The sequence below is a fragment of the Hoplias malabaricus genome, chromosome 1, assembly GCF_029633855.1.
Source record: "Hoplias malabaricus isolate fHopMal1 chromosome 1, fHopMal1.hap1, whole genome shotgun sequence".
In the NCBI taxonomy this organism is placed as follows: Eukaryota; Metazoa; Chordata; class Actinopteri; order Characiformes; family Erythrinidae; genus Hoplias; species Hoplias malabaricus.
In genome coordinates, this window is record NC_089800.1 from 46,290,336 (window position 1) to 46,305,888 (window position 15,553).

The 15,553-nt window shown below is 39.3% G+C and overlaps 2 protein-coding genes across 7 annotated transcripts in view; both read left to right on the forward strand.

The window, feature by feature from the left end:
* The first annotated feature begins 973 nt into the window (after positions 1–973).
* On the forward strand, positions 974–7,552 carry ppm1da (protein phosphatase, Mg2+/Mn2+ dependent, 1Da). The gene is made up of 6 exons (XM_066678456.1): positions 974–1,502; positions 2,183–2,411; positions 4,247–4,371; positions 4,579–4,760; positions 5,903–6,136; positions 6,307–7,552. The coding sequence occupies exons 1-6, from the start codon at positions 1,085–1,087 to the stop codon at positions 6,706–6,708; spliced, it is 1,590 nt and encodes a 529-aa protein (XP_066534553.1). The 5' UTR covers positions 974–1,084; the 3' UTR covers positions 6,709–7,552.
* Positions 7,553–10,045: 2,493 nt separating this feature from the next.
* brip1 (BRCA1 interacting helicase 1) overlaps positions 10,046–15,553 on the forward strand; it is a 60,127-nt gene continuing 54,619 nt past the window's right edge. For 5 of the 6 annotated variants that reach the window (XR_010804034.1, XR_010804036.1, XM_066678475.1 and 2 more), the window contains exons 1-6: positions 10,046–10,161; positions 10,731–10,836; positions 11,323–11,434; positions 11,552–11,743; positions 12,469–12,623; positions 12,736–12,897. Coding sequence is in view for 4 of the 6 variants with exons in the window: in XM_066678475.1 (XP_066534572.1) it covers positions 10,744–10,836; positions 11,323–11,434; positions 11,552–11,743; positions 12,469–12,623; positions 12,736–12,897 (714 nt within the window). In the remaining 2 variants the exon portion in view is untranslated. The remainder of the gene's footprint in view (positions 10,162–10,730; positions 10,837–11,322; positions 11,435–11,551; positions 11,744–12,468; positions 12,624–12,735; positions 12,898–15,553) is intronic. The other variant, XM_066678498.1, reaches the window with a different exon arrangement.

Sequence of the window (15,553 nt, forward strand, 5' to 3'; positions counted from 1 at the left end):
CAAGAAACTTTCATTACTTTGAGATACTAAGTCAATTTACTGAGACTTGGTTACTAATAATAATGACTTAGAATCTCAGTATATTGACTTAGTATCACTAAATAATAACTATTTAATTAATTCATTCATTGTCTTTTGCCGCTTATGTAGTTCAGGTTTGCAGTGGGTCCGGAGCCTACCCGGAATCACTGGGTGGGTGGAAGGCAGGAACACACCCTGGAGGGGGCACTTGTCCTTCACAGGGTGACCCACACTCACACATTCATTCACACCAATGGACACTTTTGAGTAGCCAATCCACCTGCCAAGATGTGACCGAAGGAAATCCACGCGGACACAGGGAGAACACACCAACTCCTCACAGACAGTCATCCGGAGCGGGACTTGAAACCACGGCCACCATGCAACCCATAATAAAATATTACCTTAATATATTGAGTTGGTATCTCAAAATAATCAAAACAATGAGATAGTATCCCAAAATAATGAGCATCTCAATATATAGACAGGGGATAGTATCTTAAAATATTATGACAGCAACTTACACATTTACGAAAAAGGTGCCTTTGTAAACGATTATTTTACGTGAGAGAAATTGGCTTCCATAGCATTGGATATCCCAGGAGATGAAGACCCGTTGGAGACCGGAAATGCTGGAAAGACTACGAATATAGCATTTTGTAGTATACTGTAGTAGAGTATAACATAATGTGATTTGTACCGTGCAGTTTGTTAATCAATGTTTATTCTTTGCAGACTTTACACTTTGATTCAATTAAGTAGTTTTTGACTTTACCCAGAGACTATTGTATTAGTTTAATGATTTCTTTTAAATGTGCGTTCTTTATTAAGACTCAGTCTTCTTGAACAATCAGCATGACAAGACCGATCAGCTTCATCATATTTATATTCGCTGGGGCTTTTAATATACGACCACATCCAGCCCACCTCCCGGTGACGTCACCGAGCACGGAGCATGCCTACAAAGGTCGAAAATAAACAAAGAGCCCGAGGAGAGCCGTGAAACATTTCCACTTTTACCATTAAACCTGCCGCTGCCCCAGTCCACGGCATCGTATCGATCATGGAGAATGTTTTTTCGTGTCGAGCGAGCGTGTATCTGGACCAGGGGGGCCGTAAATACATGGAGGACTTCGTCCAGATAAAGCAGGATGACGAGCCGAGCGAGGACGAGCTTAACGCCGCCGAATATGGCGAGACCGGGGCGGTGGAAAACGGGGACCGCACGCCCCAAACAACCGAGGGAACTCCGTTAAACAAACCTAACTATGTCCCTGATGAGAAAGCTCAGGCCCGGGCCGTGGCCTTTTACGCGGTTTTTGACGGCCATGGTGGCCCGGACGCGGCGAGCTACGCTCAGGAGAATCTGTGGGAGCTGATGAAGAAACAGCGCGGGTTCTGGTCCAGAGACGACGAGGAGGTCTGCGCCGCCATACGGAAAGGCTTTATCGCCTGTCACCACGCTATGTGGAAAAAACTGCGTAAGTTATCCCGTGCTGGAAGATGCCGTAACTGCATTTTTATTAGCCTCCTGTTTTCATTTTGCCGTTCCGCCTTAAATTTAAGGTGGAGCGGAATATTCTGAGAAGAATCCGGCGAATGGGGAACCAGTTTGAGCGTTGATATTTAGCTAGCCGCTGTGCCGTTTTAAGGGGGAACGGAGAGTTCGACTGAGAAGACAGTGACTATTGACTGGAGTCCCTTCGCCCAGGTCTTTTGGCGCCGGTAACGTTACTGTGTTGTTGAACCCTCTGTCCTTGTGTAAGGTGTGAGGGTTGTAACGATGCAAGAGATGGTTTTTCAGGCTCTATACGATTTTCCATTTTCAGGTAGAGATTCGGGTCTTGTTTGTTCATTGAATGTGCAGAAGAGCTACGTTTACAATGACTTACAATATATTTACAAAACACAAAACATGTTTTCTGACATTAACCCGTTTTGTTTTCTATGAATGAAATGCTGTTCACTCTTACACAGTGCGAAGCTAAAAACATTTTTCAAAAGTAAATATTTAAAACGTATTTTCAAACTATAATTGAATTACTATATTTATTTATAGATACACATGTAGGGCACAATGTGTAATATAATGTATGTAATATCAATATCAGTAAAAAAAAATGAAACTGTTTCTGAAAATGCCATTTCTTGTTTCCTGCAGCAGAGTGGCCGAGGACAGCTACTGGTCTTCCCAGCACATCTGGAACAACTGCGAGTGTTGTTGTAATTCGGCGGGATCGCCTGTATGTGGCTCATGTTGGGGACTCTGCTGTAGTTTTAGGGGTTCAGGATGATCCTGATGAAGAGACTATACGAGCAGAGGAAATCACACAGGATCATAAGCCAGAACTCCCCAAAGAGAGGAAGAGAATTGAAGGGCTAGGAGGCAGGTACGTGTCAAATGCTGAAACATGGTCATTTAGAAGTTTATGAGCCTTTCATGTTACTGTGTAGTATGCATTATGTATTTTAGTATCTATATATTTATTAGTAATTGTATACTACTGTTGGGATTTAAAGGTTTGGAATCAGTATTTCCAGTGCATTTAAAACCAGTGTTGTTCTGCATACATGCATTGTTTTTAATAATTTTTAGGATAGAATTTTTAACGGTTAAAAATTTCCAAAATTAGCGGGAATTGTAAAGGCCCTTGGCCTTATATGAATTTAGCACATCTGAGCCTGAACATAACTTTGTCAGCAGTGATCTTCCAGAGATTCCTGATCAGGTTTAGTTCTTTTCTCAGAACTATCCTGAAAACTTGTGTCAACTCTCTCAGCCTGAATATTAACTATCTCAAATGTTTATTTTGTTTGCATTCCAGTTATTTCTCAGAGACAAGTTATTAAAACCAAATGTTCATAAAAGTGTCACAATTACATATATAGTAATACATGTGCTGTAATATCTGAATATTAATTTCCCCAATACTATAGCTATAAACAAAAGTTGGAGTAGGGCAGTGGTTCTTGGTCCTGGCCCTGGTGGGCCACTGCCCTGCATGTTCTAGTTTTCTCTTCACTCTTTCATATTCACTTTAGCTTTAGTTAAATAAGCTTGTTAATAAGTTGTTAATACGCTTATTAATTGCATCAGGTGTTGGGAGCCGGGGAATCTCTACAGTATGCAGGGCAGTGGCCCACCAGTATCAGGATTGAGAATCACTGGAATAGAGAAAGGGAAAGTAAAAACAGTTAATTACAACAGACAGAGAGTCACCTGGCGTTGTGAGTTATCAAGTTACTTGTGGAAAAAGGTTTTTGTGTGCAAAGTCTACTCTGCCACAGAGCAGCTGCCCTTTATGTGCATCCCATTTATACAAACTGCAATCAACGTAATGTAATATCTGAAAATGTATTGCACAGCTGTCCACCGCAGCTGTACTCAAAAGTGGGGATACAGAGAGAGAAACGAATCCTGTATAACAGATTCTCTCACGTCATCTAAATATGTTATTCATGTTTGTAACACAAGCAGTATACACACACATGCAAAATGATATTTTTATTTACATTTTTACTTATTCACAAGAAAAGATCATTTAAATCTAATTTTGGCATGGGCCTAATAGTGCTCCGGTTTCCTCCCACAGTCCAAAAACACACATTGGTAGGTGAATTGGTAACTCAAGTGTTCATAGGTGTGAGTGAATGTGTGTTGCCCTGTGAAAGACTGACACGCCCCTCCAGGGTGTGTTCTTGCCTTGCTCCCAATGATTCCAGGTAGGCTCAGGACCCACTGCGGCCCTGAACTGGATAAGCGCTTACAGACAATGAATGAATTTTTATTAAATTATAATATGCTTCACCATGTGTAGTGCATTTTTAGGCTAACTTTAAATTTGGATGATTTGCAATAACTTGGTTGTTCTCTAATATAGATAACTACTGTATATATGCTACGCTATACGTAATTACAGTTTATTTAATATCATTTGCTTTCTCCCCCGCCCCCATCATTTCCTTTTCAAAAACTGTAAATAAACCATTGGTTTATGACAAGTTTATAACATTTCAGTCTAACTTTTTTTTTTAATATGACTGTTGTTTCCAAGTTTTGAACAGCTGTGTATGTTAAACATTTTAAGAATTAGGTGTAAATGAAAGATTAGGATTTGTGTACAAGTTTAGATTTAGTATTGATATTTGGTGTCCAAAACATGCAAAGATAGGTCAGTTACTATATTAAAACCTTTAATTTACCTTTTTTATTTTTGCTTTCCAGTGTAATTAAAAAGTCTGGAGTAAATAGAGTGGTGTGGAAGAGACCAAGGCTCACTCACAATGGACCAGTCAGAAGGAGCACCGTCATTGACCAAATCCCCTTTCTTGCAGTAGCTCGAGCTCTAGGTGAGCCGCTTTGGGGGGGGTAAAATACTGATCTTAAGATCAAATGTTACTTTTCAGAACTGAAACTGGTTCCAGAGAGGGGGGCATTCTGTGTATTAAACTTTCATGGAAAGTTTTGTGCATTTAAACAAGGAATCTGATTCATTAAACAAGCACAGAGGCTGTACCTGTCAGTACTTATTTTAGAATTGATTTGTCTTCTTCCAGGTGATTTATGGAGCTATGACTTCTACAGTGGCGAGTTTGTGGTTTCGCCAGAGCCAGATACTGCAGTAATCAAGCTGGATCTAAAGAAGCATCGTTACATTATTCTGGGCAGTGATGGCCTATGGAACATGGTTTCACCACAAGAAGCAGTTTCCATGTGTCATGAAACTGATAGGGCCAAGGTGAGTATATTATCAAATTTATGGCATTTCTTAATTAAAGAGGCGTATCTTATTGAGACTCACTGTTAGGCCTGTGATGATTTTTACATAATCAACAGATGATTTTATTTCCGTTGACCATGAACATGTGTGCTAATTGGGGTTATTTTTCTCACAGTAATTTTAAATCTAGTTTCCTGCCACAGTACAATAACACATGTTGGTAGGTGGATTGGTGACTCAAGAAGTGTCCATAGTTGTGAGTGTGTCGCCCAGTAGGTTCTGGACCCACCGCAGCCCTGAATTGAATAACTTCAGGGCTACAGATAATGAATGAATGATAATTTTTTTGGGGTTCTAGCGAACAGAAAGTGAATTAACCGGACTCCCACCCCAACAACAAATAGATTAGTGTGAATGGTTCAGTTCCTTGGTGAGATTCAAAAACTCATACATGTGCATTGGAATAAAAACAGGGTAACCTTGGAGATGACGTCATGTGTTGACATATTGGCTGAGTTTTTCTTGTGCTCAGGAGATAATAGAAATAAATTTGAGATTTACTCTCTCAGTGACTTTTAGAAGCAAGGTCTTGCAAGGTGTTCCACTCTTATGTAAAAAAAAGAGTGGCCAAGTCAGACTGCATTATGTAGTGTCTTACACTGTATGGCACACTTATCTCAAAAAATAGACAAATGCATGGACAAAAGGCAGGTGTCAGGGTGGCTATGACCCTATATTGGAAGTAGTTGGCTTCTTTAAAATAAAAAAAACTTCAAGCATCCTTTTCCTTTAAGGGAATGATTCAGTTTTTTTTTTTAACTCAAATGTAGTCATGTAGAACAAAAAGTGACTAAAGTTTGATTCTGTATAGGTTAACAGTGACGCATTTGACAGATCAAATTAATTGGGATTTACTGTTTGTATTAATCAATTCATACATCATTTATGTTTTATTTATAATTGTTTTATATATATATATATATATATATATATATATATATATACTTACATACTTCAATCTATTGAATTCTTTTATATATTCCCAGGTTCACTGTTCAGTTATTTAGCATGCAAGCCAAAAATTAAAATAGTAGCAGTTACTTAAAGGACAGTTAATTATGAGCTAAAAACACCTAATTTAAATGTTTTTGTGCCCACAGGCTAAGAGTCAGAAGACAAAAGAAAATGTTTGTAGTGCTCATGAGCTGGTGAACCAAGCTCTTCAACGATGGAGTCAACGCATGCTTCGTGCTGACAACACTAGCGCTATAGTTATTTGCTTGGAGCAAGTAGGGACATTTTCAGAGCCTTTGTCTCCATATGAGGTTGTTTATAACCTAGAGGGAGCAAAGTGCTCCGCTGCTGGATCCTCCTTCAATGCCCCACCCAATCAGGTTAGCATTACTTGCATTGAATGGTAATACAAATTCCTGTCACGTAGTTGCAATACAAAGAATAGAGCGTCCACTGAGTCAAATTTTACAGAGGTGTGTTTAAGAATGCATGTTATGTCGACTTGGATGACAATCAATCCACCTTCACGTTCTTGAATGTTTTCTTGTAGGTCCCCAGGACAGATTTGCCCTCTCCTGCCTGTGAAAAGGAATCAACCACTGGACAGCAGAGTGCTGACAATGGGACAAGCAGTTGTGAATCATTGGAATCACCTGTTACAAACTCTGACTTTCCTGGTAAAGGTCTCAGCAGCAAGAACTCCAGTGATGACAACCGTAATAATGCAGTGACCACAGGAAAACGGATGCTGGAGGATCTTTCCAACCCTGCAGGGAAGAGGCTTCGACGTAGTCTTTCCCAGCCATCCCACAACTCTGCTTCCTCGTGTACATCTAGACGAAGGTACAGCGAGCGTCCCGCACTGAGACGCAGTGGCAAAAGTCAGAAGCAGTCCAACAAAGTTCAAGGTCTACTTCAAGAGCACGGAAATGCCACTGTGTGTGTTTGTTAACATTCTGTGTGGTCTTACACACTCTTTCCCTCATGTTGGATGGTCACAGTCAAACTTGGATTTTATACACTTCGGATAAGCTACTGAAATACCAGGCCCAAAAGCTACCAGGTCAAAATATAAATGTGGTTTAATTTTAAGAGTCAAGCTGTTATGATGCAATATTGTGTACTACTTTCCATCTAGTATATTGTGACACACCTTTTTGTTTTGTTTCGTGAAGTAACGGGGAGTCTGTTACATGCTCCAACATCCTGTTTGTCATTTGTGTCACCTTATCTACAATGTTTTGTATTTTTTAATCTTGCAAAGACACAGTCCAATCAAGTACACGTTATGGGCCTTGTACTTATTTGGGGTTCATACATTTTAAGTTGAATTCCTGCTGTCTTCCATTCATTGTGGTGGAAGGATCATGAGAAAAATTCAACAGATGAATGCATATCTTCTGAGAAGATATTGCTCCTTGCAACTGACATGTACATATTCCAAAGAACGTTTTTAAAGAATGAATTTACTTTGAGCAATTCAGTGGTTTATGTATTTTTATACACTTTGTTTTACAGAACACAGAGGAATGCACACAGTTTTTACCATTTCTACTAGCATCTTAACCTCCTGTCACTATTTATGTTATTACCTTTACCTCAGCATATAAACAGCAAATGTACACTTCATTGGTCTTGGTTTTTAAAATACATATTGGCATTATGAGGAATCTTACATGTTAATGTTTGTTTATAATGGGTTATTTTTTAAGTTGTTTTTTTTTTCTGACTGTGAGACTTCCATGTGAAACTTAAGGTGCTGCTATGCTTAACCAGGTTAATAAAAACAAACTTGATCAGTGTAATGGGTCTTTTGCTCTGTTATTAGATATATATTTATAATGTTTTTAAGTACGCCGTTATTATTTGCTGAATTTCATATATTGGAAAATACAACATACAGGGGTTGGACAATGAAACTGAAACACCTGTCATTTTAGTGTGGGAGGTTTCATGGCTAAATTGGACCAGCCTGGTGGTCTTCATTAATTGCACATTGCCCCAGTAAGAGCAGAGTGTGAAGGTTCAATTAGCAGAGGGTAAGACCACAGTTTTGCTCAAAATATTGCAATGCACACAACATTATGGGTGACATACCAGAGTTCAAAAGAGGACAAATTGTTGGTGCACGTCTTGCTGGCGCATCTGTGACTAAGACAGCAAGTCTTTGTGATGTATCAAGAGCCACGGTGTCCAGGGTAATGTCAGCATACCATCAAGAAGGACGAAACACATCCAACAGGATTAAACGTAACGTAAGAGGAAGCTGTTTGAAAGTGATGTTCTGGTGCTAACCCGGATTGTATCCAAAAAATGTAAAACCACGGCTGCCCAAATCACGGCAGAATTAAATGTGCACCTCAACTCTCCTGTTTCCACCAGAACTGTCCGTCAGAGGCCCACAGGGTCAATATAGACGGCCGGGCTGCTATACCCAAACCGTTGGTCACTCATGCCAATGCCAAACGTCAGTTTCAATGGTGCCAGGAGCGCAAATCTTGGGCTGTGTACAATGTGAAACATGTATTGTTCTCTGATGAGTGCACCTTTACTGTTTTCCCCACATCCGGGAGAGTTACGGTGTGGAGAAGCCCCAAAGAAGCGTACCACCCAGACTGTTGCATGCCCAGAGTGAAGCATGGGGGTGGATCAGTGATGGTTTGGGCTGCCATATCATGGCATTCCCTTGGCCCAATACTTGTGCTAGATGAGCGCGTCACTGCCAAGGACTACCGAACCATTCTGGAGGACCATGTGCATCCAATGGTTCAAACATTGTGTCCTGAAGGCGGTGCTGTGTATCAGGACGACAATGCACCAATACACACAGCAAGACTGGTGAAAGATTGGTTTGATGAACATGAAAGTGAAGTGAACATCTCCCATGGCCTGCACAGTCACCAGATCTAAATATTATTGAGCCACTTTGGGGTGTTTTGGAGGAGCGAGTCAGGAAACGTTTTCCTCCACCAGCATCACGTAGTGACCTGACCACTATCCTGCAAGAAGAATGGCTTAAAATCCCTCTGACCACTGTGCAGGACTTGTAAATGTCATTCTAAAGACGAATTGACGCTGTATTGACCGCAAACGGAGGCCCTACACTATACTAATAAATTATTGTGGTCTAAAACCAGGTGTTTGTTTCATTGTCCAACCCCTGTACATTTGGTCTTGCATATATTTTAGAGTGTTTCAATAGATCCAAGTCTCAAAGCTGTTTTGATTTAAAGGCCTTTATCCAAGATTGGTGTAGGCAATTTTTTAAACTAAAGATTATTAATGAGTTCATGGCAGGGATATCCTACAAATAGTATTTCCTTCCATGCACATTGAGTGGTTAACTTCATATTGTGGTTGGTTTCCATGGTATGATATGTAATTAAATGGAAATTCATTCATTAATTTTCTGTAATGACTCTATCCAGATAAGGGTCACAGTTGATATGGAGCCAAGTCAAGATCACTGGGCGCAAGGCAGGAAAAAACCTTTGCACCAGTCAATCAGAAGGCATCATACATTCACACCAATGGACAATTTTTGAGTAGACAGTCCACGTACCAACATGTGGTTTTGGAATGTGGAGCACCTAGAGGAAACCCAAGCAGACATTACAAATATCTCACAACACCAGTTGATGTGAGGAGGACATACCAAATATCTCACAACACCAGTTTAAACCCACAACACCACAACCCTGGAGCTATGTGACAGTAAAACTACTTGTTGCGCCACTCAGAAATGGGAACTGAAGAAAAAAGTCTTCAAGTCAAAGAAAGATTTGGGGAACCAAGTGTACTGTCCAATAATTGGTTACTTCACAGGTGTACACACTTTGTTTGCATATATTATTAAATTATGTTTAATATCATATAACCCTAGAATGAATGTCGATGATAAACCAACAATAGAAAAAAATATTTTAAACATTTTAAATATTATACAGACTAAAATTTTTCTTTTGGGGGGGGGGGGGGGGGTCAAAATATTTAATATTTATCTATCTGTATATTTCCTGCAAGCAGAGCTCTTTGTAATTAAACTGAAAAATTCTGCAAGTTAATTATTTTAATCTAAACTGCAAAATCATTAAAGCCACAACAAAGTGTCTCGGAGGAAAAAAGAGTTATTTAATAAAGAATTAAGGACCTTTATTTTGAAAGAGGCTTTCAGTTTGCTGCTCAGACCAGGTTTGTGCAAGTTCGCTGACCTTGAGGTCATCGTGTGAGGAGAATACTTCTTGTGAATGATTTGTAGATCGGGAACTTTTACCAAAATCTCGAAATTGAGTCTTCCTGGCGGGACTTTCAGTTTTCCTTCTCTTCGTAAAAATTCGGGGGGCGCAGTGAGTGTATTGTGTTGTAACCCGACTGTTTTTAACGTCTTTGTAAAGTAGACGCAGAGGTAAAGGATAATTAGTACAGTGTTCAGATGTCGCTCTGTGTGTTAACTTCAAATCAACTTCGCTTCTTTTGGATTTTTCCACAATGCTGCTGTTATGTTCTCAGGCTTTTAGGGATGTTAATTTAACAAGAATGTGTTTTTCTCTCAGTGTTTCTTTAAAAATAGTATTGAACAATAGTGTGTTGCTTACTAAAATGCGCCTTTGTTTCAGATAGTGCTAATAGTGTTGTAAACTGTTTTGAACGACATGAGCAGTAGAAAATAATAACCCACAATTTCATGTGTAACTCATCCTCTACATGAAACAAACGTGTACAATATCTGTGTATTTTCTATATACAATATCTAAATGTGTTATGTCGTTTTCGTAGGCCATACTTTGTTTTATTTGCCCCAATACTTTACGGTAATTGTATGTCAAAATATATAATTTATTTTGTCAGGATAAAATGTTATCCTGGAAACGTGTAATTAGACAGAGGATGTCTGCTCTTTTGCCCAGAACTGTAGTGTCATGCTTGTAATTTTTATAGAGACTATATTTCTGTCTTATGTGTGTTTTGCTGTAGACACAGAGTAAACATGGCTGGGAATGCAGTGGAGTACACCATAGGAGGAGTCAAAATTCACTTCCCTTGCAAAGCATATCCTTCTCAGCTTGCCATGATGAATTCAGTAAGTTCTGAAAATGACATGGTGCTAAGAACAGATTATTTATAATCCTCAGATGATATGGAACTTATTGAACTGGCTTCATCAGCATCAAAACATCAACAAAGCCATCAAAACAGTGGTTGTTCAGGGTGTCTCACGCTGTACCGCATTGTATCTAATTGAATTGGACTAGATGAATTAATAATATAACTTTATTCTCTTTCAAAAGACACTTGTAGCTGTTCTGTGTTTTGTTTAAGTACACACAATATCCAAAACATCCACAATATACTCTGAAATGTGTATTGTTTACCACAGTAACAAAATAACTATTAAATGTTGGCCTATTTTTATCCCTCTAGTTTCACAACTTTAGTTCACAACTAAAGTGGAAATCTGAAGACACAAATATGCGTTGGCTGAACAACTGTTTTTGAATTAAGCCTAAAATTCTGATTCAGTGAAAGGTGTCTGTATTCTGAAAACCTTGAGGTGACTGTGTTTTAGATTGTTCGAGGTCTCAATCATGGGCAGCACTGTTTATTGGAAAGCCCTACAGGCAGCGGGAAGAGTCTTGCCCTGCTGTGCTCAGCCTTGGCATGGCAACAGGCACAGTATGGTACGTTACACTGTAATCCATGAGTATTCATATAAAGGTCTTAATGTCTGTTATAGTACTTCATTGCAAGCTTAAAAACAGAGATGGAAAGAGATTTTTTTTCTCTTTTTCTTCAAGGTAAACTTGACCAGGATCTAGGAAGCTCTTCATGTGAAGTCAAAAAGCCAGAAGTCACTACCCCTTGTCAGTGTTGCTGCCACAACCGAGTTTCTGTGCTGCAAACGTCCTCCAATAGCACAGGATCCAAACAACCTGTAGTTCATCTAAGAAGTGAAGATAGTACTTCACAAGCCGTCACATCTTCAAGAGGTTAGTGCCCTCAAATTGTTAGTGCTCTGTTTTTAATTACATATGAGATAACATTCCCCTTTGAAGGACTGGCGCCCCCTCCAGGGTGTATTCCCACTTTGCGCCCAATGATTCCAGGTAGGCTCTGGACCCACCGCGACCCTGAACTGGATAAGGGCTTACAGATAATGACTGAATGAATGAGACAACATTGCATTCTGCTCTATATAGGACCTTGTGTTTTGACTAGGTATATCAAACTTGTAATGGACAAATCATTGGATGTTGTCCCTTTCTTGATACAGAGGCATGTACAATGATTACAACTTACTTGTCTAATTGGCTAAATATCATTTTTTCCATTTTCATTGATGACACTCAAACTGTTTGAATACATCTGTTCAAACTGACACAGGAGAGTGATCCCAGTTTATAGCTTTCATTAGCATTCAAATTTGATTAACTCTTTGATCTCAATCCCATGTTTTAGGCTTTTGTTTTTGCCCTGTAATTTTCGTGTGTCCCTGTATATATCCTTTTTAACTGTCTTTGTAAATGTTTTACTGTTTTGGATGTCTGTGTGACCATGTGTATGCATGTTAGAATTCAAGAATAGAATCACAAGTTTTTAGCCATGCAAATAAAACACAATTGCCTTGTGTGCTACTGTATAACAATACAATTACTTCTGTAAAAATGATCGAAAGCCTGATTCTAATAGTGTCATCTTTCCCTTTGTTTAACAGAAGAGGACAATACGCCAAAGAGACCCACTTTGTCGTCCAGACTTTCTGAAAAGCATCAGGCCTCCCTTAATGCAGAGAAAGAACAGCATGAACACGATGATGAAGATTTCAAGATTGATAAGAAGCGAATGCGAGCGTCTGCTTTAGAAGAGAAGGTACATTTGCAGTTCATTAGCCCTTAATGAGCTGTTTGAGACCTTATCTATTCATGTCAATTTAAGCTGATTCATGTACTTGCACATGACACTTTGATTTGATGCGGTACAGAACAGGAAGCGAAGGTGTGGGGAAAAAGGTGTGGTTTACATTGACGATGATGATGATGATGATGAAGAGCTGGAGAGGCCTGTGGCTGGAGCTCAGAGCTGGACTATGAAGTTCAGCAGGCAAGCCAAGGCTGAAGGCAGCGTGCCACATGATGAGTGCTGTGTGAGTACATGAATTCACACTTAATTATGCAGACTAAATGTTTAGGTTACCTCTGTCAGAATGTCTGACCAGTTGGCAAAATAACTGAATATTAATGTAGCTTTATTTATTAGTGTGTCAGGATTAGAATATTTAGATTTTTATAAACTCATCCTCATAGTCAGCACGTGTTCTAAATGTGGCACTTGTACAGGTCTAAACATGCAGTATATGTTTTTCATATTTCCTATAACAATTAAATCCTAAGCAATAGAACATTTGCATAAAATAAAGATAATGTTTCAGGTGAATCAGGTGAACACTATTTGGCAACGCTGCCCACTTCACTGCCCTCAACTTTACAGTTTAAAAATATTAATATTGACCAAGGCAAGAGGTTTAGGTTTAATGGTGATGTCATGTTTCTTGTTTGTTCTGGGCAGCTTTATATGGCTTTTATGTTGTTTATATTGATATCAGAATTATATCATATCAACGAAAATGTAGAAATATATAGTGATATAAATTTTACCCATGTGGTCCGGATCTATTTTTTTTCCCTTAGTCTTTGTCGTATCATCAATTACACCTGTCAACAACTTGTAGCAACACGTAAATAAACCTTTGAAGACTTTGAATTTCACTAGTAATTAACGTATAAATAACCCCCTTTTCATATCAAAGAATCTTAATAATTGTACAGTCAGCACATGGTCTTTTTTTAACCATTTACATTTGTGAGAAAGTAGAAAGTCATTTGAACTCTACTTTAACTTTGTCTTGTATAAACGTGGTCTTGTACTAACAAGTCGTTGATGTAAGCCACTAGATTTTTCCTTTAAATTTAGAGCTGTAACCTGATTGTTCTGGTGGGTTTACAGTTGACCACTGGGTGGCGGCAGAGGTTCTTTTTTGATGGAAAGGTCTTGTTACAGGTATATGAAGATATTATAGTAGCAAAACCCCCTGTGAGCACTTGTGGCAGTGGAATTTCTAGTTCTGGAATATGGTCACACATGTATAAGTATATTTGAAGTCACAAAGAAAAATGCTTTAGGATTTGTGTGTGAGTGTGTGTATATATATATATATATTGTTTGTAAAAGTTGCACCTTCACAGTTTCTTCATTGCAGGTGCAAAAATGCAATCCTGTACACACACAAACACCAAAAAAAAACTCAAAATAATATGCGGACAGTTTTGCTACTGTTGCTGCAGTGAAATGTTGGCCAAAATGAATTGAGCCAGGGCCTGGCACTGTTCAGAGATCAGAGAATCTTTTCACAATCTGAGGAGATCATGTTGGCACCTATCCCTCTATGCCAGAGCGAGAGGAAAAACTTCCAAGATCTTTCCTAATCAGTTTTTATGTTGTATATAAAATACATCAATTTTCAAAGCTTTTGCAAACTTTGGTATTCTGAAAAAGCTCTTGGTTTGTAAATTAATAATTAATGTTTTTTTCTTTAGTATACACGTTGTCGCAAAATTTGTTCAGCCTCATTCTTATACACAATTTCAGTGTGTTTTCTGAGGCCTGACTCAGTAACTGATTTCAGTGTAGCTCCTAAGGCTCAGATTTCACACCAGTTACAGATATGTTCAGTAATTGAAATGCTACGACAAATGATGCATAATAGTAGGACATTGGATTACCATCTTTGCCTTATTACTGTGTTTTACTGTGGTGAATGGAATGTGATGGTTCTTTCGAATATTTTATTAAATAAGACTTTATGGCTACATAATTTGGTTCACACTGTTGAGTGTCTTCATTCTCTGAAGAAAGCTTCTTAGAACATCTGCTGAAGTTGAGAAATTACCTTAGGTAAATGAATCTGTGTTGGTTTGTCTGCCTGTCATGCAGAAGAGCATTTCTCACAGTGAAGGCGGTGGGGATGGAAGTGACTTTGTGGTATATGTTCTTGGAGATTGGTGGACTGTTAAAACAAGGAGAGGCCCAGACCTGATGGGCAGGTTAAAGGTGTGCGGTTTTTTTTAATAGTGGGACTGTGGGAGGTTTAGGCTTTGCTTTGGGTTTCAATTTCTCACCCGACACCGCGTGTAGCCCCTGCCAGCGCTGACTGACATCTTCAATGGGCCCTTTGAAGCGAGCTCCAGTTTAATTAAGAGGTTTGCCTTGCTTGGCAGTGATCTGTGAAAGCCTGGGATAAATATTGAATGGGGTTCACCCGCTGGTTACTGTGCTCCAGGGATAAACAGGTGCTTTGTGGTGCTGGAAATTGGCAGGGTAGGGGGAGTGCCAAGGGCTCAGGGGGCAGCCATCATGGGGGAGTGAAGACCCATGAAGGCTTCTTATGAAGACTCGGAGAAGACTGTTTCTCTCACTCCCTTTCTCTCTCAGTTGAGCTCTCTCTTCATTGCTGAATGAGATGAGTGGAAAAGGGTTGGGGGAAGTGCCAAGCAGATAGTGTGAGATTTCAGTCTCTCGAATGTCAGGCTCTCAGAGCTCACCTGTTGAAATGTAGCCCCTTTTGTTCACACTCACACTCAGGGCTGCATATTTCACCACAGAGCCATTGTAGAGTCAAGACAATCTAGCCCAGCATCTCAAACACAGAGCTCTTAACAGCTCACCAGTGAAACAGAAATATCTCTTGTTTTGCCAAAAAAAAAAAAAAAAGTCTACAGCCATTTTTCATGACAGAAAATCTC